This window comes from Taudactylus pleione, unplaced genomic scaffold (assembly GCF_031769625.1).
Source record: "Taudactylus pleione unplaced genomic scaffold, aTauple2 ptg000535l, whole genome shotgun sequence".
NCBI lineage: Eukaryota > Metazoa > Chordata > Amphibia > Anura > Myobatrachidae > Taudactylus > Taudactylus pleione.
This window is the reverse complement of record NW_028284937.1, coordinates 3,544,882-3,568,790: the sequence shown is the minus strand read 5'-3', so window position 1 is coordinate 3,568,790 and position 23,909 is coordinate 3,544,882. Positions and strand designations below refer to the sequence as shown.

General features: G+C 44.8%; 1 protein-coding gene across 1 annotated transcript in view; it reads right to left on the bottom strand.

Annotated features, from left to right (window-relative positions):
* Window positions 1–1,691: 1,691 nt before the first annotated feature.
* LOC148501053 (uncharacterized) overlaps window positions 1,692–23,909 on the bottom strand; it is a 34,566-nt gene continuing 12,348 nt past the window's right edge. The window contains exons 4-6 of the mRNA XM_088450980.1: window positions 21,557–21,704; window positions 5,716–5,872; window positions 1,692–3,683 (exon numbers count right to left, since the gene is read on the bottom strand). Of these exons, the coding sequence (XP_088307106.1) occupies window positions 3,311–3,683; window positions 5,716–5,872; window positions 21,557–21,704 (678 nt within the window). The 3' untranslated portion in view covers window positions 1,692–3,310. The remainder of the gene's footprint in view (window positions 3,684–5,715; window positions 5,873–21,556; window positions 21,705–23,909) is intronic.

Below are 23,909 nucleotides of genomic sequence, written 5' to 3'. Positions count from 1 at the left end.
AAAACTGTGGCAGGGCATGCTGGGAATTGTAGTTCTACAACAGCTGGGGGACGCTTATTGCCAACCCCTAGGTGCTAGACAGATTTTAAGTAGAATCTGATTGGTTGCTGTGGGCAACATCTCCACTTCTAAAAACTCTCACTATAGTATATATACCCCCTGGTCTGTTCTACTACTGGCTAATGAAATATTATTTTAATATATCATGTCACCCAACATTTGGAACTTCTGAATTGGGGTGGGGCTTGGCTGAGACACGCTGCAGGTCTGTCAGAGTAATTGTGGCACCTCCCCAGTAGAAATTGTTAGCAAAAGAAAGTTATAATTTTACTGTCAAACAAGCTGGAGGCATCACACCCAAAATCTGCATGATAACTGCAGACTGTTTCCCGGGAAAGAGAAGATCCTATAACTTACATGAAAATCTTTGGTCTAAAAAATTCATGACTGTTGGTAGGTAAGTATAACATACGAGTAAATTTGGAAATGTATTATTAATATAAAAGCTTCATATATTTCCTATGTACAGAGAAGTGATGAGAAGGATGTTTCTCTGGAACTAAAGCTGCCCCACATGCAATAATTTTTACTTGTAATGCAATCATGATCAAAAGCTATGGAGTAAAGCATCCCCAAAACTGACCACTACTTTTAATCAATTGTTCTCCTGAATTCTATTGAAGCAATTTCCATAATATAATATATATGTTTTCTAATAAAACACTAAAGGCGCACATCCACATGCCGATAATACTGAGCGATTGCACGATTACGACATCGTAATCTTGCAATCGCTCAGTAATTGTGCACAAATCGTGCACATTTATGTCGGAAACAACCAGCGCTCCCACTGGTCGTTTCCGACATCAATCATCGGCCGAACATGCTGGACAACCTGACGATAAAGTCAGGTTGAGCATGGTAGGGGATGATTGATATGCCTACACTGAACGACTGAACGGTCAGTGTAGGCACAGCACAGACTGAGAAACGACTGCACGATTACAATGTCGTAATCGTGCAGTCGTTTTTTAGTCTGCTAGTGGTTGTGCCCCATAACTCATATAGTTTCACAAAACAAGAGCTGTTAGCTTAAATAGTTGCAGGTACCTACTTCAACATTTGTAGCTGGTTGATTAAATTGCAAAACAGTTTTGCGTGTTTGGACTGAAAATCATGTGAGGAAAGCTGTACTAATTATTTTGTTTCCCTTATTTAGAACATACACGTTGGAGGCAGTGCAATGTGTGGCTGCATTATTATGATACGCCAACATTTCAGTTTCCAGTGTACAGTATCTCTATGGGGTGAGAGGGAAAATGTACAATGTTGATATGCTAGCATTCTGACTGTTTCTCTGGAGGGATTCAGTATGATTTACAAATCCTGACAGCGTCATACCGGCAACAGTGAAAATCCCGATCGTCGAAGGTAAGTACTCACTAACCTATTCTACCCCCTAACTCTAACTCTCCCTTAGGGGTGCCTAACCCTAACCTCCCCCCTAAGTGCCTAAACCTGACCACCCTTTCCCCGCCGCCTAAACCTAAGTCCCCCGGAGAAATGCCTAACCCTAACCTCCCCCTGGGGGTGCCTAACCCTAACCCCCCCTTCCCCTAGCCTAAACCTAACCTCCCGGGGGAGTGCCTAACCCTAAGTCCTCCCCGGGAACCCTAAACTTAACCCTCCCCCCCCGTGGCTGTCCGCGCCTGTCTTACCTTCAATCGGTAAGCTGGGTGTTGGGCTCCCAGCGTAGGGAAAATGACAGGCGTTGGGATTTCGACGCCTGTCATTTAACCCTTGCCGAGATTATACAGTCGAGAAGCCGGCGGTCAGGATTCCGTCCATCGGCTTCCCGACTGTTTCCCCTCTGGAGCTTGCAGCCATCATCCTTAATTCAATTGCCCCCTTGTGTATTGTGCAGGCAATACAGGAATTTCACAGTGCCTTTGAATAAATACATAATAGACACATAAGGGATTCAAACAACAAACATATCATCACAAGAGTGTCTAACGTTGGTTGATTGTGACAATTTTTTTTTTTTGCTTTCTTTTTCAAAAAGCAAGCATTTGCCCTTGGGAAACAGTGGAGCTGTGACAGCATGCTTCATCAGATATTAGTGCGTCTGGCCTACAGACTTGCCAGCCAGGTACTGTAATGCTGGCCATACACCTGCACGACCGGCCAGTGGTGTTTTAAGAGAGGAGCGGGCCCATGTGCACTCCTCGTGCGGGGCCCCCTCCTCTCTCCCTGGTGGCTGGCAGCTGACTGACGCGGCTGGCCAGCCAACGGAGCATTAGTAGACTCCGGGCACTAGAGTGTGCCCGGCGTCTACTGCGCATGTGCAGAACGCCGGAAAATGGCGTTCTGCACAGGTAAATTTAAATAAAATATGGGTGCAGTGTGTACGGTGCCCCGCACACACTGCACCCATTATAGATACGCCACTGTGACCAGCATACGTTCCGATTCAGCATCTGACTCCCCGGAGCTCCCTGGCAGTTCCGGCAGCATATTTGTTGTTTTTCTTAGCACAGGAACTGTCGTATGATCGATCCTGTGCCTCACACACTCATTAGGGAAACAGTCATTGAAATTATTTGAATTGCCGCATGATGGATCGCATGAACAAAATAAACGGCATGATCTACACACGATAGGATGGAACATATGGGCTGCACATATGATCATAAGATCCGATTATAGGAGCAGCCGGAGCGCACATTGGATCGTATACACGATTTTCACAAGATCCATCATATGACTCGTTGAAAATCGGGCAATCGGCCCGAAATCGTGCAGGTGTATGGCCAGCTTAAGAGTTTATTATTTTAATTTACAAGAGCTAGGAAGCAAAGAACCCATATTTCCTCAATTGTGCATCACCGCTTTGTGGGGCGGCACAGCAACTGTGGGCGCATTTTGTATTCACGCTGAGGCCACATTCCTTCACACACTTTATCATGCCCCCTCCACCCTTAACTCCCCTCCTCCTTCCCAACAGATCATGGTGCCCACTCAGTAATTTTATTCAGCGGGACAGTGGCATTTTACTAGCGGTATTGCATCCCACAGATTCTGAGATGAATGCAGCGGTGACCGTGTTTGCGCATCTTTTGCTGCAGTTGCGCCTGCGACTTTATGCTAATTCATTCATGTCATGTGTGAAATGGACGAGTGTGCCTGAAATATCATATAATTCTCAATATTATTGAAATAATTTTATTCTGAAAAGAAAACCAATAAAAATTACATCAAAATTCAATAAAAGGGAACTTAAATATCACAGCTGTAAAATAAGAACCATTTAGTAGAACCCAGGACCAAAATATTGGCCCATGTCAGTTGCTAGTTGTCTAAGTTCTTGGAAATCATCCGGACTTGGATCAGCTGGTTCATCTACATGGTCGTCAAAGTGCAGACTCTCATCCTCCAAATTATCACCTATATCCACGCTGAGCATGTTCAAAGCATTTCGTGCCTCCCTCTCGCTCTCTTCGGCTGCCCTGGGAAAGTCTAGGAATGGTAACTGTTCATCCTGGGAAGGCCACGGGACGAGATCCGTATCATAGTACGCTATCTCATCGTCTCTGCGGACCAGTGGTGGGAAAAGAGAATCTCCTCTGTAATTTGTGAAATCGATCACTTCATCTGGTTTCTCGCAGGTGGAAACTAGGTTTCTACAGGAAAATGAAAGAGCAAAGGAATATTGACAACACTGAAAATTACCCACTATGGGCCTGATTCAGTACAGATCGCAACAGCGATCCCGCACGCAGTCTCACTGCGATGATATGCTAATGATTGCAATCGCAATGCAATACGCAGCCTCATATAAGGACGCCCGTTTTATCTTACACACATCCGTAACACTTAGCAAGACTGTGAACCCATCGGTAATATCAAGTAGCATTGCAGCCGCAGTGCAAGCCCAAGCTGCATATGGCATCGCAGTGGCTAATTTATGCACGCCCCTGCAGTGGCGTTCAAACGCACTGGCAAGTCTGCGTTTCACTGACCACTCCCCAATCACCACCCCCAATTGGTACTTTCTCTCAATCATTCTGCGATGGGTCTGTGTAGTCACTGCAATCACAGTCCCGATCGCAGTGGAGACTTTGTGCACGGGCACTGTGATGCATATGCATGTGCAAAACGCAACAATTGGCCAATTACGTGCGTACTTGCAGTTGCAATCCCTGCTGAATCAGGCCCAAATCTATATACTTTAAGGGGTAAATTTACTAAAGTGAGAGTTTTTAGAAGTGAGTTTTAAAAGAGATGTTGCCCATAGCAAGAAGATAATAGCTAGAATCTGATTGGTTGCTATGGGCAACATCTTTTCTAAAACTCACTTCTAAAAACTCTCACTTTAGTAAATTTACCCCTATGGGGCATATTCAATTAGGTGCGAAAAGTCAGTTTCTGTGGAAAAGTATCGCCGGTGACGTAATTTCGCCAGGTGAAAACTTATCCCCGTATTCAATTCCAAAGACTTTTCGCCGGTGCGAAAAGTCAATGCATTGGAATAGGCGAAAAAGATTTGCCTCTGAAAGCTGTTGAAAAAAGTGCAGAATTGGGTTTTGGGGTGCAAACTTGCGGGAACCACCCTGCACCCTTGGGACAGCCCCCCAAAGGTAAACTGTGTAAAAATTGTTTTAAAAATACTTAAGAACACCCCAAAAAATGACTTTGAAATAAGGGGGTGAAAAAATACAAAGTTGGGGGACAAACTTAAAAACTAGTACAATAGACTCCAAGGGGGTCCCCAAGTATGCCCCAGGTGTTTTTAAAATTGAAGATGGTTGCGGCAGGTGGATTTGTTACAGTTTTTAAAACTTCACTTAAGCAACTTTAAAATATGCTAGCACCCATTTTCATGTACCCCAATTTTGCTGGGACTACTTATTTTCTGGAAAAAAAACTGCTAAATGCTATTCTTCACCACTTATGCAAAGACGCTAATCAGCAGCTATTGAGATCATTCAAGTACCCCGAATACCTTCAGCAGGCCTATTTGGGGGTACCTATAGTGATCCCCAATGTCAGTGCATCTTTTGGGGTCTGTCAGGCTGATTTCTCCAAATCTGACAGGATTTTTTGCCAGGTCCGAATTCGCCGGGTTCTGTTTTCTCTGATTTCTAATGAATACGGGTATACGCGGGGACGAGCGTGATACTTTTCCACATGGAAAACCAGCGATGTCGGCGAAAAGTCCGGCATGCGAAAAGTACGGGGCTTTTCGCACCTAATTGAATATGCCCCTAAATCTCTGTTTTAATTGAAGTCCAGCTGAAATCGCAGTATAAGTATGCATCTTGATTGCAATTATTTATTTATTAACATTTACTAATATATAACACTATCATATTCTATTGCGCTTTACAATTGGAAATTAAATGTCCATAAACCAATTCAAGTGCAAAACAAGTCACATTTTAAATTATAGCTGGTGAGGGTGTTCAATTACTAATGATGGGCGTTCTGACCATTTCTCTGTCACCTCGCAACCACCAGCATCTTAGATTTTTCCTTGGCAACCATAGAGGAGTGAAGAGAACTCTGCAGTTTTGGAGTATGGTTATTATCGGTGATGTACACAGCACTACGCCGCCAGTAATTGAAATTCCCCCTAAATATGTTGTATGATTTGCAGTTGGTAGTGATGCATTTTATAAGTGTCAGTTCTAAATGTCTTAATATCAATCTTACCCTTTACTGGTGCACACCAGGCCCTCAGCACAAGGACATCGCCCCAGACCAAATTCATAATCTACACCAAAGTTGATCAACTTTAAGAGGTTACTGGTCTGGCTCCGACACGGCATCCCTCTGGATGGAAATGGCACACACACCGGGAATGGAAGTGCTGTAAAAATAGATACAAATACTACATTTAATATACAGAGACCAGGATATTTCTTTCTTAAGAGCAGAAGTTGCCCAGTATGATTGTCATTCATTGTCCAGTAAGAGTAAGAGGTAAGAGTAAATGTTATTATTCTTTTGATTAACAAGGAGGAAACAAAAGTGTGTATTCATTTTAAGGTCACATTAAACATTTTAATGATCACAGAACTATTTGCTTCATGACCAAACACATTTCACATATTGTTGATGTCCCTGTTCCATGGAATATAGCTATTTAATTTCCTAGTCAATTTTATATGTTATTTATGACAGGTAGGTTTTCATTTTTGTACAGAGGTGGAATAAATACACTGTATTTTTATTGTGTGTGCATTATATAGAGGACAAAAGGAAACATGAGGGAACAAAAGTCCCTTTCCATGATTCTTCCACAAGTCACATTTAATCAAATTCCAATATTCAAATCTTCGCCATGTTTGGCTGCGTACATCGAGGTAGAATACGTTATCATTTATGACCAGTTTTCCTGCACACCTCTGTGGGCCGTCACACACAATTGAATAGCACTAAAATAATGCTGTCCCACATATTTATTCCATAAAGGGGTGGGGGGAGTCAGTTACCCACGGGACTTACCTTATTTAATTATTTCCCACAGTAAGTACTAAAGCTAACGCACAGTAAGGCATAGATTCCAGGTTAAGTGCCCGGAGCTATGCAGTTACAGCACGCAGTAAGTCCACGTTGAGCCACAAGGGTTCACTTAACACGAATTTCAGGAGGGTGCGAACAGAAATTCGTATTGAGTGCACCGCGGGCAGTAATTGAATAGCTCCATGGTAAGTCCTGCGCGTAATTGAATCCCCCCACGCGTGATAAGCTAGGTTAGTGTGGGAATACCGGATGTGTGTACTTTGGGCCTGATTCAGAGACATGGTTGGTAATGCAGCAGCTCTCGCAATAGCGGCTGCGGGAATATGCTAATCTCAGGCTTCCCTTTGTGTGATGGAGTGTAAGAGCGCTGAGACGCCCACTGTCAGGCTGCGTGGTCTGTGCTTTTGTGATGGAGATTGTAAACACTCCAATATCGATGCAACATTTGTCGCACCATCAACATTAGCAGTAGCCTAGGGTCTACTCTAGCTACTCTCCTCTAATCCAACTAAACATGGCGTCTGAAGCTGTGGATTTGTGATTGGGAGTGCAGCCGCGTTCCCAGACATGCCCGTTACACTCACATAATAATGCCTATGTAAGGGCCCCTTTATTTCCGATCACTTCAGGTAACCTCCCAGTCTCCACCGTGATATGCCCAGGAAACGCAAATACCTTCTCAATCAGAACGCTTGGGTTCACATATGCGCAGTAAGGGTTTCCTAGACTTTTCGCGCATACACATTAGCAAAACATTGCTCAACTGCGTAAATATTGACACTACATCCCTCTCTGAATCAGGCCTTTTATACGGTCCAGGGACAAATGAACACATTTAGTTTTTCTTTTTACTTTCAAACATTGCATATAGGTATAATGGAAAGCACTGTGACACAGTGGTTAGCAGTGACGGTTGGGTGGTGGGGGCTGCGGCCCTTACTAAAACTGACAGGGGGATTGTTGTTTAAACAATAAAGTGAAGACTGCTCCAAACGCTGCTGCCATGGAATGATTATTAAACTCACTGGGGAAGGATCAGCTGGGTCTATGTGTGACTGACAGGCACGGCATAATGCCCCACCCCTATACACCTGTGTCAGCTAACTCCCATTGGTTAATTTTGGCCAAAGGAAGCTAGCCAACTGTAAACATATGGCAGTACCGCGTACCATTAAGAAATATGTAGCTGGTACGCCGTACCTCCTACCACCTTACCGCCAGCGAGACACACAGTCTGTTATGTTTCCATATCTGACATTAAAACGGGACAAACCGGTGGACAGAACAATAAAGTTGCTTTTGTCTATGTGTCATGACGTTGCACCACTGGACACTGAAGAGAGGAGCCGATCCGCCAGCACTAAGACAGAGCAGCAGCAGGAAGAAGTAAGTGTGGGCTGCACTGGGTTGGGCTCAGTGACGCTGGGAGACACAGGGGGAGGCTGGGAGACACAGAGGGGGAGGCTGAGAGATGCACAGGGTGGGGCTGAAAGATGCAGATGGGGAGGCTGAGAGACAAGGAGAGGGAGGCTGGGAGACACAAGGTGAGAGGGAGGCTGAGGGACCCAGGGAAGTGGGTCCCTCAGGGGGCAGGTTGGAAAGACAGGAGAGTGGAGTGATGGGGCAAGAGGCAGGAAGCTGCAGAGACAAGGGACAGGAGTCTGTAAAGACAAGAGGTTAGAGTGATGGTGCAGGGAGCACGAGTATGATTGATTCTCTGGTGTATGATGATGAGATTGGTTATATTCCAACACAAACAGGCATCTTCTGGGCCATGGGAACTCCTACATGATTAGTAAACACCAACTGAAGACAGGGAGGATCAGTTTCTTCAAGGTTCCCCATTACAGAGAAACCACCATATAGGTAAGGTATATTTGGAATGGAATGGAGAGGAATAATTCCAATATGATGAGAAATCGGTGGCTGACACACTCCCTTTTTGAGTGGTCGCACTCCTTGTGACGCGTGCCCATGCCATACAGTACAACTAATATTTTTTTTCTCCTTCACCGCTGGAGCTAGCTGACACAAGAATCTTGGCGCATGCTAAACCGGCGCTCTTGTTAATCACTCAGAGACCCAGCTGATCCCTGGTGAGTTTAACGATCCTCTGCAGCAGAGTTTGGAACTGGGTAGACTTATTTTTATTGTTTAAACAGCACACACCCCCACCCCAGCAGCTTTGGTAAGGGCTGCAGCCCCCACCTTGCAATTGCCACTGATGGTTAGCAATACCGCTTCACAGCTATGGGGTCATGTGTGTGATTCCTGACCCGGGCCGTGTGGAGCTTAAGGGGCCCATTTATTAATAATCGCATTTGCAATGCGATCTGGGCACGATATTAGAACCCATGGTCGCATTGCAGGATCAATAATGAATGCATCAAATTGAACCCGCAGAGAAAGGGGCTCCAAAAGAGGTCCATCTCTGCAATGTGCTAGGAGTGAAGTGACCGCATCATCAGTCTCTTCACTCGTGCCGGGGAGCCTGTGCATGTCCGGTATGCTGACCCCACATGGAGCCCTCTCCCGGTAATTATAGCAAAGTGTAGCCCATGGGCTACAGCGGTTTACGCCATCTTCAGATGGCGTAAGCCTTGACGACGAAACTCTCGAACACTCTGGAACTTGGTAAATCTAACAGCATCCCCCATAGAAAAGTATGCGGGTAGCAACTGTGCCAAAAATGGAGGGGCAGTAGCAGAATATGCCTCAAATATTTCATGATAAATAGACCCCTAAATGCTCTTAATTAACTGCTGACTAAATATGAACTCTAGTATGTGTGTGCCGGGTGTTGGTAAGCATCAATGGGAATGACAAACATTCTCTGTACAGTGTGGCACTATATAAATAAACAATAATATTGATGGCGAGTCACCAATGCTGCACCATCAGTGTTTTCCCGATGTTGAAAAACATCAACGGTGGTGGACCATTTTTTTTAAGTCTGCCCAGCACTGAAACCCTCGATAGTCTATGCCAATGGTTTAAACCCATTCACCATTGATGGTAGAGCCATCGGTGGCCATCACTAGGTGACCATCATTTTGGGTGACATTTAGGGTGCACACAGTGCCAATGTTTGTGCAGATGAGCCATGTTTTGTCAATGCGCATGTAGTAAGAGTTTAGAACACCCTTACCGTACACTCGTGAGCCAACGTGTGCGATGGCGTACGCATTTGTGTACGACATCGCTATTGCTTGAAATGACTTCTGCGATCCATGGGACAGTCCTGGTGGAAACTGGGATGTGACCTAAATCCTTCGCAAAAATAAGAGGTGACATGGGTGTGTTATGGGAGTGTTATGGTGTATTCTGGCATGGGGCTGCATTTTCTTCCACAGCACCGCAGCTTCAGAGGACATATTTTGCAAAAGTTACAAGGTAGAATCGGTGCCAGGCAAGGGCTGCTCGAGGAATCAATGATGCGTTGATGGTGGAGATATCAGTCTCACCAGCGCATTTGAGCATTGCTCAGCTATGCAAAATGGGCGTCGCAGCGTTTTAGGACAATGGGCCTGATTCAGGATATCAGGAATATCGGGAATCTGCGCATGCGCAGGAACCATTCTGCAAGTGTGCAGAATGGGTCCTGCGTAGTCGCACGCAGACCCATGAATGTCTCTGCCTGATTGACAGACAGAGGCATTTAAGGAGTGGTGCGGGGTCGGCAGGCGTTCCCAGAAACGGGGTGTTTCTGTCCCATTTTCCGGGAGTGGACAGGAGGCCTGGCGTGTCCACCATCGTGTCCATCGACCACCGATGGTCACGATGGTGATCCCAGTCTGCGACCTCCTGCTGCATTTGCATTATAGCAAGGATCGCAATTGCAAAGCTCCCTGCGTGCAGCTTTGCAATTGCAATCCTTGCTGAATCAGGCCCAATATACACAATGGATGTCTGATGTCCTCAGATGCCTCCTACAGCGTCAGCATATTATCGCATCGTTGCTGCGTCCAAAGACACAGCAGCGATGCACTTAGCTTCCATCTCTGAATCAGGCCTTATTACAATAAATAATATTAAAAAACAACCAGGTCAGGAAACCGAATACTCATTTTAGTACATAAACAATGGACAGCTCTCAATGACTTGCAAGTTGTCTGAACAAAGCACTGAAAAAATCAGGTGGTTTCTGGTTTACTGCTTTTCTCAGTAAATTAGTACAGTTATACATTACTTTAAGAATGTTTTTCCACAGGTGACTAAGGGCCTGAAGGTTTACGTACTAACCCGATGGTGGGTGCATGCGTAGGACCCATTCCACGCATGTGCAGAACAAGTCTTATGACCACGCTTGCAATGCCCGACAGCCTCAGCCTGACTGACAAGCCGCGGCCATTTGGGGGCGAGGAGAGGCCTGCGTTCCCGGAAACAATGGTATGTCTTTAGCAATCTAAAAAGAATATTTTATTTACAAAATAAAGTACAATGTTTAGTTACAAAAAATTGTAGAAATAAAAAATGTTAGTTAAAAATTAACTTTTATTGGATTTATATTAAAATATATGTGAGTAGATCTAAAGGAAGAAGGTAGAGAAAAGAGATTATTCTCAATTAGGTGACCAAATTGGTCTGTTTCTCCTCCTAAAGGGCGGGATATACTAAGCAAGAAAATGCAGCCAAAACCTTTTGGTCGAATTCCCATATGTACCAAGTTCCTGAATGCAATACATTCCAGAGCTTGGACCTGGTGGGTAACGTCATCTTTAGATGGCATTACCCAATAGAAGCCTATGGGCTTATCGGGTTTCTTCTGAGAGGAATCCAATCCCTCCCAGTGTCCCCTGCAGCGGCGCGCGCCATTCTGCGCATGTGTAGAGAGACTTCTGACTAATAAACCTGGTAGTCCCTCTAGCATCTAGCTATGGCAAAGGACAGCTCATATCGGTAGAACTATCCTTTGTGATTTTAATTGCATTTCTAAGTACATACCTGTGTAATTAACGCCGTTACAGTATGTACCCGATAAGTGGTAGGATGTACCACATCGCAGATGCGATGTTTAGTACATCTCGTCCAACATGTGTAAATAGCTAGTTGTTTACATCAGGATATAGGCCCTGATTCAGAGCCGCTCGTAAGCGGCCGATCGTTCGTTCTGACCGATGTTCGCACATCTGCGCATGCGTACAGATTTTAATACGCATGCGAGAACCAGTCAGTGCGGCCGAAAATCGTTTGTTCGCTATATAGCGAATGCCTGCTATTTTGAGTGACAGAGGGAGGCGTATGTGGGTGGTAACAGGGGAAGGTGCTTGAAAACAGGGGTGTGGAATTAGATCGCAGGCGTGCTTAAAGGTCAAAACGGGCGTTTTAAGGGAGTGCATAATTAATACAGCAGCGTCATTGACCACGTCCCTTTTTTTTTTGTTTTTTACTCTGAACTGCTCGCAAAATAGCGGTTGAAAAAACCAGCCACAAGAATAGCGAGCAGTTCTTACGCTGTTCGATGTACTCGATTAATCTAATAAATAGCGGACATGACGTAGGATGCGAGCGGCCAGGGGGCGTATTTTTCAAAATTACAACCGCAAGTTTTGCTCGCTCGTTCAGACTTAGAGGCGTGAACAGACCGCAATTAGCGAACGGTTCATTTGAATAGCCACCCCTTGTTTTAGAACGAACGACCGCAAATAGCGAGCGGCTCTGAATGAGGGCCATAGTCAGCATCCCGGCATGCGGGAAGCCGACGGTCTAAATACCGGTGCAGGAATCCCGACAGCGTTGGGATCCCGACAACAGTATCCCGACCGCCAGCATCCCGAAGGTATGTATCGGGGGTTAGGGGAGGGTTAGGCTTAGTGTTAGGCACTAGGGGGAGGGTTAGGTTTAGGGTGCGGGGAGGGGGAGATTAGGGTTAGGCACTAGGGAGGGTGGTTAGGTTTAGGCACCGGGGAGGAAGAGTTAGTTCTACATACTTACCTACCGCTGTCGGGATCTTCAATATCTGTATGCCACTGTCGGTATTCTGACCAGCAGCATCCCGACCACCGGCATCTCATACCCATCCCGTTTATATCATAGTAAAATAGAATAAACTAATATGAGTTGGCTATTAAATAATTTTAATACCAACCAGACGAAAATATGAAAATACTCCAAATAAGGAATCCAAATAAAGCCAAATGAGTCCAGATGAATTACTTAATGCATGTTTGCAGACGCTCAGCTCGCTTCTTAAGAAAGCATTTAAAATACTAACATCATAAAGATAAAATCTATTATCCACTTAACTGCTCTAAAATTGTTGGGATTTTTTATGATTGAATTAGGTCAAGAATATTTATTTATAACTTATCTAACACAATTTTAATAAAAAAAAATGTTTTTGAATCACATAACATTAATATTGTTTTTAATATCAGACAGTTTTATTTATTTATTATCAGTTATTTATATAGCACACACATATTCCGCAGCGCTTTACAGAGATATTTTACCATTCACACCTGTCCCTGCCCTAGTGGAGCTTACAATCTATGGCCCTGATTCAGACCCACTCGCAAGTGGGCGTACGCACGTTCGGCGTACGTAAAAAAATATTTAAATTCAAGCACTCGCTCGTATTTTCGTACGCAGCTAAAAATCCGCCCCAAACTCAGGCGACCCCTCCTCTAACTAACGAGCGTGCCAAATAGCGAGCGTACATCCCCGAAATGGCTTGAAGGGAACGCACGCACAAGTACAAACCGGAAGTGGGAATGTCAGATTCTGATTACCTGCTCGTTTTTTCGGCCTACCTCCCTCAATCGTATCATGGCAATCAATGTATCAATTAGCTTAATTTTTTTTTTTTTTCAACACAATGCAATAAACTTTAATCTTGTCCGTGTTTGTATTTGCTCGCAGAATACGTACGGCTGAAACCTTCGCTTTTATTGTTCAAAAGACATGTTAGCCCCAATTAAACAATTGTTCTATTTGTTTGTCTCCCCACAATTTTTCTGTGGTTCATTTCTTTATTTAAATTTGCTTACGCATGTCACTGCATCAAGCCTATCATAACTCTCAAGAGATTTGTGGCCCTGTCGAACACATGACTCATACACTAACCAATAGAATTTGTCCTGTTAATTTCCCAAATACATTAGCCAATCAAATTTTTTTGGGGTGCTTTATTAAAAATATTTTGTCCAAAAAACACCATTGCCATCATGAGATCCGCCGCATTCACCAGGCGCGAACTGCTGGTGCTGACGGAGGTGATGGACAGGCGGATCACCAGTCAGCCTCCACCCATCTCCAACAGGCGCAAGTGTTCCGCATATGCGGAGGTACGTCGACGCCTGCGCTCCTTCGGCTCACGCCGACATATTGGCCAGCTGGAGCGCAGGTGGTCGGACCTGCACCGTCGGACGCCCCGCTTGCTGGCATGCTTTCGCATGCAGATTGCGGAAAGTAAGTGTTCTGGACTGTGGTTTTCAAGTTTATCTTGTGGGCCCTAACTGCGTGTGCATGTTTTCATGTCTGTCCTATTGAGTCATTGTAGTCATATCTGCATGTGCATGTTTTCATGTCTGTCCTATTGAGTCATTGTAGTCATATCTGCATGTGCATGTTTTCATGTCTGTCCTATTGAGTCATTGTAGTCATATCTGCATGTGCATGTTTTCATGTCTGTCCTATTGAGTCATTGTAGTCATATCTGCATGTGCATGTTTTCATGTCTGTCCTATTGTGTCATTGTAGTCATATCTGCATGTGCATGTTTTCATGTCTGTCCTATTGAGTCATTGTAGTCATATCTGCATGTGCATGTTTTCATGTCTGTCCTATTGAGTCATTGTAGTCATATCTGCATGTGCATGTTTTCATGTCTGTCCTATTTAGTCATTGTAGTCATATCTGCATGTGCATGTTTTCATGTCCGTCCTATTGAGTAATTTTTTTTTTTTTTTGGATTCCTGTTGAAACTAACCACAATATTTTTGTCATTTTTTAGGGGCACAGCAAACACTACGGCGGCATCGCCACACAAGACGCCGGTCCCGGCCCCTCTCTCCAACCCCCAATTCGTCTATTACCCCCTCCTCCCCAGACCCTGTGGCCGAAATTTCAGGCCTACTTCCCCTCCAGCCCAATTCCCCCTCTCCTCCATCTGTCCCTCCTCCAAATACCCCCTCCCAGGATTCCTCAAACACCTTGCCCCTAGGGTTGGGGAATGTAGCCACCTCCGAGGTGGTCCAGGGAGTGGCTTCTGGCTCTGTCGTTTTGGAGAACGGTATGTTTTTAAAGTTTATTTTGGACACCACAAACTGTATGTAATCATGTGTCGTCCCCATTTTTTTTGCCTTTCTGTCGCCTTAGGGTATTTTTGGGGGTTGTCTTTACCTGTTCCTGCTGATGTCACCATACACATATCACACCTGTGTGCCTTTTTTTAGGGCCCTTGTATTTTTGCCCTTAGACATTTTGGGGTGCTGGGTTTTATCCGTGTAATGTTTTTTTGGCCCACAAGCTTGTAAGTTTTGGTTTGCTTGTTTTGTGTTTTTTTAGAATGTTGCTTCATTATCGATTTATTAATCCCCAAACTTTTGTCACCCACAGAGGAACAGAGGCGTCGGGAAGAGCTAGTGAATTGTGTGGGCCGTATGCGGGAGCAGGTCACCGGGCTTATGCAGGGCCTTGACCATCTGTTGGTCCTCCTTAGGAATTAGTTTTTTTTTTATTTTATTTTCGATTTGTTTCATAATAAATCAGTTTTAAATCAAGCTCTGTCTCATGCGTTTGGAGTAAATCCAAGATTCTTAAATAGTGACATAAGTAGACTCTTCAAGCAAGGATTGCCACAGAATCTCACTACAGATTGTGTGTTGTATTTTGAATGCAAACAGGCACAAGAAACACCTCCCAGTACCAATGTCATTTTCCTTTTTTGTGGTGGTCAACATGATAGTTTACACCATTTTTCAGGTTCCTATTTGGTGGCCAAACTGCTTAGGACAATCTTACGAAGGCAACTGATTGTACAGGATTCCTTGTTGTGTTGGTTAGTACCCCGAAAACATATTACATTTTACCTCCACTTGCTTCATTACTGGGTTACCCCTTAGGTAAAATTAACGTTTGGGAGTTTGTTTACACTTGCTTCTAACGTGCCCAAAAAGGAAACAAATTACACTCTCCAAATATTTATTCACAACAGAAATCAAAATACAAAGTGGTCACTCACAAACAAAACACACAGTGATAATCAGAAATACACCACATACCAAAAACACGAAACAAACACACAACAAATCAAGAACTGGTTGACGAAGGTCCATGCCCACATGATTTCAAAAAAATGGCGTTGCAATATTGGTGTCAGAATATATTCCCGAAGTTTCAACATAAAGGTTTTTGAAGGGTAGCAGGATGTAGTCATCGTGGGAGTGCCAAAGATTATGTAAACAAACAGAAGATGGTGCAAGAATTAATATAAAAAAAGATGAACGTTAAAAAACCGTAACACATTGGGTATACACACTGTTGTTTGGTCAATAATTACCTAAAATATCGGCCCACCACATCATCGCGTATGGCCCCCCCACATACTGACCTCCGACCAACCTCGGGGGGGCCATCCTCAGGTAAGGCATCCTCTGGCTGCATTGGAACACCACTCCTTATGGCGATGTTGTGAAAGATCCCACACAGGACCACAATTTTCGAAACCATATCCGGCAAATACATGAGCTCGCCAAAAGGCCAATACAGCGCTCCACCACTTGCCTGGTGGCTGTAAGTGCGGTATTAAACTCACTTTGTGGACCTGGTGTGGGAGCCAAATAAGGAGTGAGCAGCCAGGGCATGCAAGGGTATCCACTGTCTCCTGTGAAAAAGAATAGACAACATCAGGATCACTGTGTATCAAGCTTAACATTGTTATGTACTAAAGGTCTACACTTACCCAGAAGCCACGCATCACCAGCTTGTAGGTTGGTTAATTTGTGCCATATCCCTGATTGCCGGATGACGAAGGAGTCATGTGCACTTCCTGGTAATTTTGCATTCAGGGACAGGATCTGGAGGGAGGCATCACATACCACCATTACATTCAGGGAGTGATAGTGTTTCCTGTTTCGAAATATGGCCTCCAGCCGTGCTGGAGGCTGAAGTGGTATGTGAGTACCATCCACAACCCCTATGATGTGTGGGAAGCCAGCTATTTGGTAAAAATTGGCCTTGGCCACACTAAGGGCACCCATATCCAAAGGCATTTGAATAAAATGATGGAGGTGCTTGAAAAGTGCCTCCATCACTGCCCTCAGGATCCGGGAAAAGGAGGATTGTGAGATGCCCGCCACTATTCCCACCGTTGTTTGAAACGATCCTGAGGCACAGAAATGTAACACCGCCATAATTTGCGTAAGTGGTGGTATTGCTGTTGGACTGTCAATTTGCCGCTCAAGATCACTCTCTATTAATGAGAGAGTGTCTATGATGATTTTGGGAGGAAGACGGTAGCGTCTTAAAACCTCATCATCGGGCATTCCAAAAAGGGTGACACGTGTTCGAAATATCTGGGGCCTTGCACGCCTACGATGCCTACGCCTGGGACGAGATTGAGGTTGGTCGGCTTCCGGGAGCATGGCCAGAACAATCCGCCCAAGATCAACCTGAAATGGCAAGATTGGAATGTAAGGCTTTGGACCCACCCCAAAAGAAAATTAAGAACAACTTAGCTTGATGATACCATCCATTGCTGCTTACATGCCGGGGTATTGTCATGATACGTCCAAACTGAAATTAATCACAAAAATAATTTGACAAATTTTACTCTGTGCATTTATGTTTCTAAATTTTGTGCTAGACAAAACTTAAAATATGCGAAACACACATTTGGCCAAAGAGCAAAACGACATTGCACACAGTACATCAAAATGGGTTGAAATGTTTCCCAAAAAAGCGAAAGGGCAACCACAAAAAATTTTACAGGATTAATAAGCATTTAAAAATGCGCTAATTAGTTCGCAAATACAAGTTAATAAACAAACTGAGAAAAATGCGCTAATTAGTTCGCAAATACAAGTCACAATAGTAAGTAGTAAAAATGCGCTAATTAGTTCGCAAATACAAGTCACAATAGTAAGTAGTAAAAATGCGCTAATTAGTTCGCAAATACAAGTCACTATGCAAACTGAGAAAAATGCGCTAATTAGTTCGCAAATACAAGTCACTATACAAACTGAGAAAAATGCGCTAATTAGTTCGCAAATACAAGTCACTATACAAACTGAGAAAAATGCGCTAATTAGTTCACAAATACAAGATAAAAAATGGACTTACCAAGAGCAAATATATAAGAGTCCAAATCAAAAGGTCTTTGGGTCCGAAATTAATAAAAAGCTAAAAGATATGAAATTATGGATCCAAAAATTAAAAACAAGAAGAAACACAATGAGACACCAATTGAACAAAAGTTAGACTTCACAAAACCTACCAAATCAAGAAACGAGGTCAAAAAAAAAAAATACCAAAAAAGAGAACGGAAAATAAAAACGCAAATCTAGCAAACAAAATAAACTCCAAACGCCAACTCCTTTATCCGCAAACAAGAAACTCCAACCAAGGTAACCTCCAACAATCCAAAAACGCCACCTCAACTCGAGACACACCAAGCCATAAATAGTGTTTCGTTTCCCGCACAAATTAAGGAGGGATCATAGGAACGCACAATCAATGATGCGGCCGCAAAATAAGGACGTATGTATAAATACGTCACGAAAACACATTTAAATTCTGGTGTATTTCTTGTTTGGACCTCAGACATGGTGACAGACCAGGGAAACAATGCCCAAGAGTCAGGCGGTAAGTCTTTCATGCATTTTGTATCAATGATTAATTTGAAACATAAGATTGGGCAAGTTGTGAATTTGTGAAATCTGAATATTTACACAAATAGGTGAGGAGGATGACATGGAAGAGGCTGCTGGGCCCAGTATTCCGGCCAAAGCTGAAAAAAAAAAAAGGCAGCCACATTTCACAAGAAAGGAGATGGAGGTTTTGATACAGAAGTGTGTGGACATCCTGCCACAGGCAGACAGGAATATGAGTCTAAGCCAGAAGTGGAGAATGTGGGAAGAGGTAGCCGTTGCTGTCAATAGGGTGGGTGATTATGTCCGTCTAGCCCGGGATGTCAAACGGCGGTAAGTAAGCACTTGCCCCCCCTAAAAACAAACCCCATTTTAAACAAAAGGATAATGGCTTCCATTTTTTCCCACAGATGGGCCGACTTCAAATATTGCCTAAAGCAAAAACTCGCGGACAGGGCTAGGCATGCAAGGGGGACAGGTGGGGGTCCCACCCCTGTGTCATTGGAGTTGACGGATTTAGAAGAGCTGGCACAGGGGTGTGTGCAGCCTGTGGAGGTGTTTGGCGTGTCCAACATGGATACGGACATGCCAGACTTTGCGGATCCTCATGTTGTCCCAGGTAAATCTTTTGATGTCACCAACTCTGAAATGTTAGTGGGCCAATATGTAGATTCTAATGTGAGTCTTTTCTCATTTTTCCTAACAGAGACACAGGCGGATGAGTCTGCTCCAGAGGGGAGCCTTGGCCGCCGAATTTCTGCTGGCTCGGCAGGGGAGGAACCAGTACATCCGGCTGAGGACCCTGCAGAAGCCAGTCCAGGGCAATCCCCCTCGCAGGCAGTGTCCCTCCTCACAGAACTCAATTTCAAATCGGATTTCCATACGGAGATTCTGCAGAGGATGGACGCCAGTCTGCTACGGGTGGCTGAGGCCCTGGAGCAAAATGCTGCGGCCAACGTGACCATTGGTCAGGCCCTGGCGGAAAATACCAGGGCCAACATCCGCATCGCCAATGCCCTGGAGCAGCTCGTTCGCCAGCACATGGTGGAGCCGACCTCCCTTCCTGCCGGAACATCAGGATCCTCCACCTCTGGCACAACATCAGCCAATCCTCCAAATGTGCCTAGCCCTGTGCCTAGTCCAGAGGCCACAACATCTGCCTCTGGACAGGCCAGCCCGATGACATCCCGGACCCGGTCTGGCGCCCTCCCTCCCCCATCCAAACGGGTGAAAAAACGGTGACAGCAATGGCGACTTTTCCCACACTCCTTCTGTGCTTGGCTCATATTCCTTTCTGGTCAAAACTTCCCTCTCCTTTCTTGTGAAATGTTTTTAATTTTTTGTAGTATGTTTATGTCAACAGTTATGTTGGGCCAATTTGTTTGATTTTGGGACTGATCTTTGCCAAAAAAAGATGTCCCCAAATTTTTTAGTAATTTAGTTTTGGTTTGACCAATAAATTGACGCCAAAAATCTGACATTGTATTGTGACATTATTGTACAAATGGGTTACATTTAATCCTGGCCCAAAAGGCAAAAACTTGCCAAAAAAAAATAAATTTTTTTTTTTAAAAAAAAGGGCTCTTTAAGGAACGTTAAAAAATTCATATAACGTGGCAAATTCAAGAGGCAAAAATAAAATGGTGAGAAAATTAAAACATGATGACATTATTGTTACAATAGGCCCTAACCACCAAATTGAGGCAAAAATAAACCCCCACAAATGTACGCAAATTGATTGTGTCATCCTGACATTAGCAGCTCTGATTTCCACCTGCGTACGGTTTTGTGCTATCCCAAAAAACTGATTTCAAAACACATACCAAGCCGGTTTTCAATCCAACACTAATTGCTTTTCAAATCACCCACGATTAATCGCAACAACATCGTGGAGTCCCGGGACGGAGGAGAAGGCCATCGCCAATGTGGTCGAGTAATCCAGACCCTAAGCTGTGCGAGCATTTTGAAGGGAAAGAGGATCATCCAGTGACGTATGAGTCGGTCCGAACACATTTTACGCTCGCATCTGCTAATGTATGTACGCCCCAAAAACGCCTCGCCACACCTGCGTTTTTCCATCTCCACCCCCGTCAACACCCAAAAACGCCCTGTTCTGTCAATCACATTTGACATGTCACCTCCTGTACGCTATTTGACGAACGAGGCACTGGGGGGAGGGTGCAAGGATGCATAGGAGCCAGGATGTCCCTCTGCCATTGGCGGCTGCTGGTAGATTATCTTTTAGCAGCCGCCCAGTGGGCATTGCCTACTGATCGCATTATTTGTGACCATGTCAGGGAACGCACAGACTGTCATGGTCGCCACAGAAGTGGTTAAAAATTTAAAAAAAAAGCAGGGGCATCCCTAGGCTAATAGACTAGTATACCAGCCCATCCATAAAGCCTGGATCATGTGACTAGATGTAGACAAAATCAGTTGTCTATATGGTCTCTGCATACATCGCCGTTGCCAGCGCGATAAGCTCACTTTTGTGGCTTATTATTATTTCACATATCGGCAGGATTACCTGGCGGCATGATTAATGTGCCCAACGATGGCTGATTCATACGGAGCCCAGGAGTCATTCGATGTCCGTATTTATTTGATCTGTGCTGAATGAGAGCGTTTTTTGCAAGATTGTGCGTATGCGCACTGGGACCGACAAGGAGGCAGGATGCAGGGCATGAGCTGATGTGCTACAGGATTTGCAGGGATTGCAGGAGGAGGGTCTTTCTTTCCAATGCTACGACAGCCTCCCTGGCGGTAGCTGGCGGCGCATGCGCAGACACAGTCTCCCTGTATTTTTTCCGAAATATACAGAGAGAAGTGTGTGGACGGGATTCGCAGAAACAGAGCTTTACTGCACGCTCTGTCCCTGCATGCAGAAGTTAGAACATCCATGTGATATTTCCTACATTCACAATGCGAAATTAGTTGAAAATATCACACTACAATCGCATTTTAAATGCGGATTGTAGTAAATAGGGGCCTATAGGTGAACATACTGTAAGTGGATAATGTAAGTTACATTGTGTGTTTTCAATAGTGATGGGTTGTGTAGGGGTCCATATAACACAAATTCTGTACTGGAGCCCAGTGATCTGCCATAGCTATAAATAATATAGGTCAGTTTATACAGACAGCTCCTGTACTGGCCTTACATTCTGCATTCATGACACCAAATTACACCACATGCAGATACTGTATAATAAACATACTTTCCGGCTTGTAGCAGCAGAACCCAGGAGCACAATTGTCTTCTGCTGGATCACATCTTGTTCCACCACTATCAGCCGTCAGACTGTCAGTACATCTGCCCCAGGCGCAGACCCACCCAGAGCAGCACTCCTCATCTTGCTGACAATGCTGATACAAATGATAAAGCAAACATGTCAGGTGGTTTATACAGTATCAGCAGAATATTTACTGGTGGGGTGACATTTTAGCACACCTTACACGGTACACCATGACAAATGATTATGATGTAAATTCAATATACATGCATTCAATATTCACAATGGAATTTCTCTGCAGCATTTATTCCAAATATGCAGAAGGACAAAGGCAATGCTCAGTTCAATACTGGCCACAGGGCCAGATTAAGGGCTGTGGGGGCCTCGGGGCAACTAAGTTGTGGGGGCCCCCACCAAGTCACACGGCGCCTGTGCCAACTAATCCCCACCACCTCCATCCCCCTCAGCCACACGGTGCCGGTGACTACGTTCCGCCCCCTCCAGCCTCATACAGAGCCTCTCTTACCTGATGCCAGCAGAGCTGCTCCTGCGTTCCCTCCTCAGCATCACGGACATGTGTCACATGACGCTGATTAGGGAACGGGGGAGCCGCTCAGAGTCTGTGCTGCATGCAATAGAACAGCCGCAGCTTCTGAGCCCGGCCCCCACCCGGGAACAGGTGCCGCTGGACAAACCCTATGTGGGGGCCCCTCTATGTGTGGGGACCCCGGGACGACCGCCTTTATCGCCCCCCCCTTAATGCAGCCCTGACTGAAAATAACGACCGCCTGCGGTAAGAGGGCCTCCTGTGCATGTGGAAGCCGCTTCACACATGAGCTATGGAATTGGAAGCACCAACTTGAAATATCAGTTCCACTTTTATGGAGAATTAATTAACTGTTTAAAAAATAGTAAAATAATTGTTATGATTATAAATTATAATACAAAGGGGCCTATTCATGATCTGTTATGGACCCATCACACATGCAGAAATGCTAGTTTCCGCATGTTTTTTGTAACAGGCCCATTCATCATTAGGGGCCTAATAGTGCCGTTTAGTAAAATAAAAGTTTTGGGAGTTTGCTTGCGGGAACCAAAGCCATCTTCAGATGGGATGGGTACGGGATGCCTGCGCTCTGGATCCCGGCGGTTAAAATCTCCACAACGATATCCCGACAGTGTTACAATCCCGACACCTGTCGGTAGGTATCCTAATCCTCCCCCTCTCCCTATCCTAACCTTACCTCTCCGATGCCTGAACCTAACCTCCCCCTCCCGCACCTAAAACCTAACCCTCCCCCCTAGTGCTGGTAAGATAATGATAAGTTCTGTACTACTGAATAAAGTATAATAGTGAGCAGCTCATTCAATTAACATCTCTGGAATAACAACTATAAAATAAGCGCTTGAAAATGTAAGTGTATAAATTGTGTATTAGCGCACTACCTGTAAAAAAAAGAAGATTACATTAATTTGAATGTTTAAGCCGCTTTTGCACATGTGGACAGTCCACAAAAAAGCTAATTTTTGGGTTCCCAGTAATGCCATAATAAAGACCAACTCTAGCACTCCCCCTAGTGCCTAACCCTTACCCCTAACACTAACCCTCCCCTCAACCCCGCTACTTACATTCGGGATGCTGGCAGTCGGGATGCCGGCACTGGGATTCTGGCGCCGGTATTCTAAGCTCCGGCATCCCCTGTATCGGGATACTGTACGTATCCCCTTCAGATGGTGCTGATTCCCTGCGCCCCGATCCTTCCCATGGAAATTAAGGCTGTGGTTGCGCAGAGAGATCCAGATCCCTCCGCCACCTCCGTACTGCGAGACTTGCACCTATGCGCATATGAAAACTCAGGTCACACATACGCAGTCAGATAGCATGGCACTGATAACCAACCCTGCTACTTTGATCAGGGCCGAAACTAGGATTTTTGTCACCAGGGGCAAGACAGTAATTTGGCGCCTCCCCTGGTATTTCCCTCTGCAGCAGTGCCCCTATAGTAATGCCCCCTGAGGTAATGCCCCTGTAGTAGTGCCCATATAGTAATGCCCCTGTAGTAGTGCCCATATGATGCCCCCAAAGTAATGCCCCCAGAGCAATGCCCCTGTAGTAGTGCCCATATTGTAATGCCCATATGTTAATACCCCCATAGTAATGCCCCTGTAGTGCCCATGCTCCCATATTAATGCCCTTGTGGTAATGCCCCTGTAGTGCCCATGCTTTCATAGTAATGTCCCTGTAGTGTCCATGCTCTCATAGTAATGCCCCTGTAGTGCCCATGCTCCCATATTAATGCCCTTGTGGTAATGCCCCTGTAGTGCCCATGCTTTCATA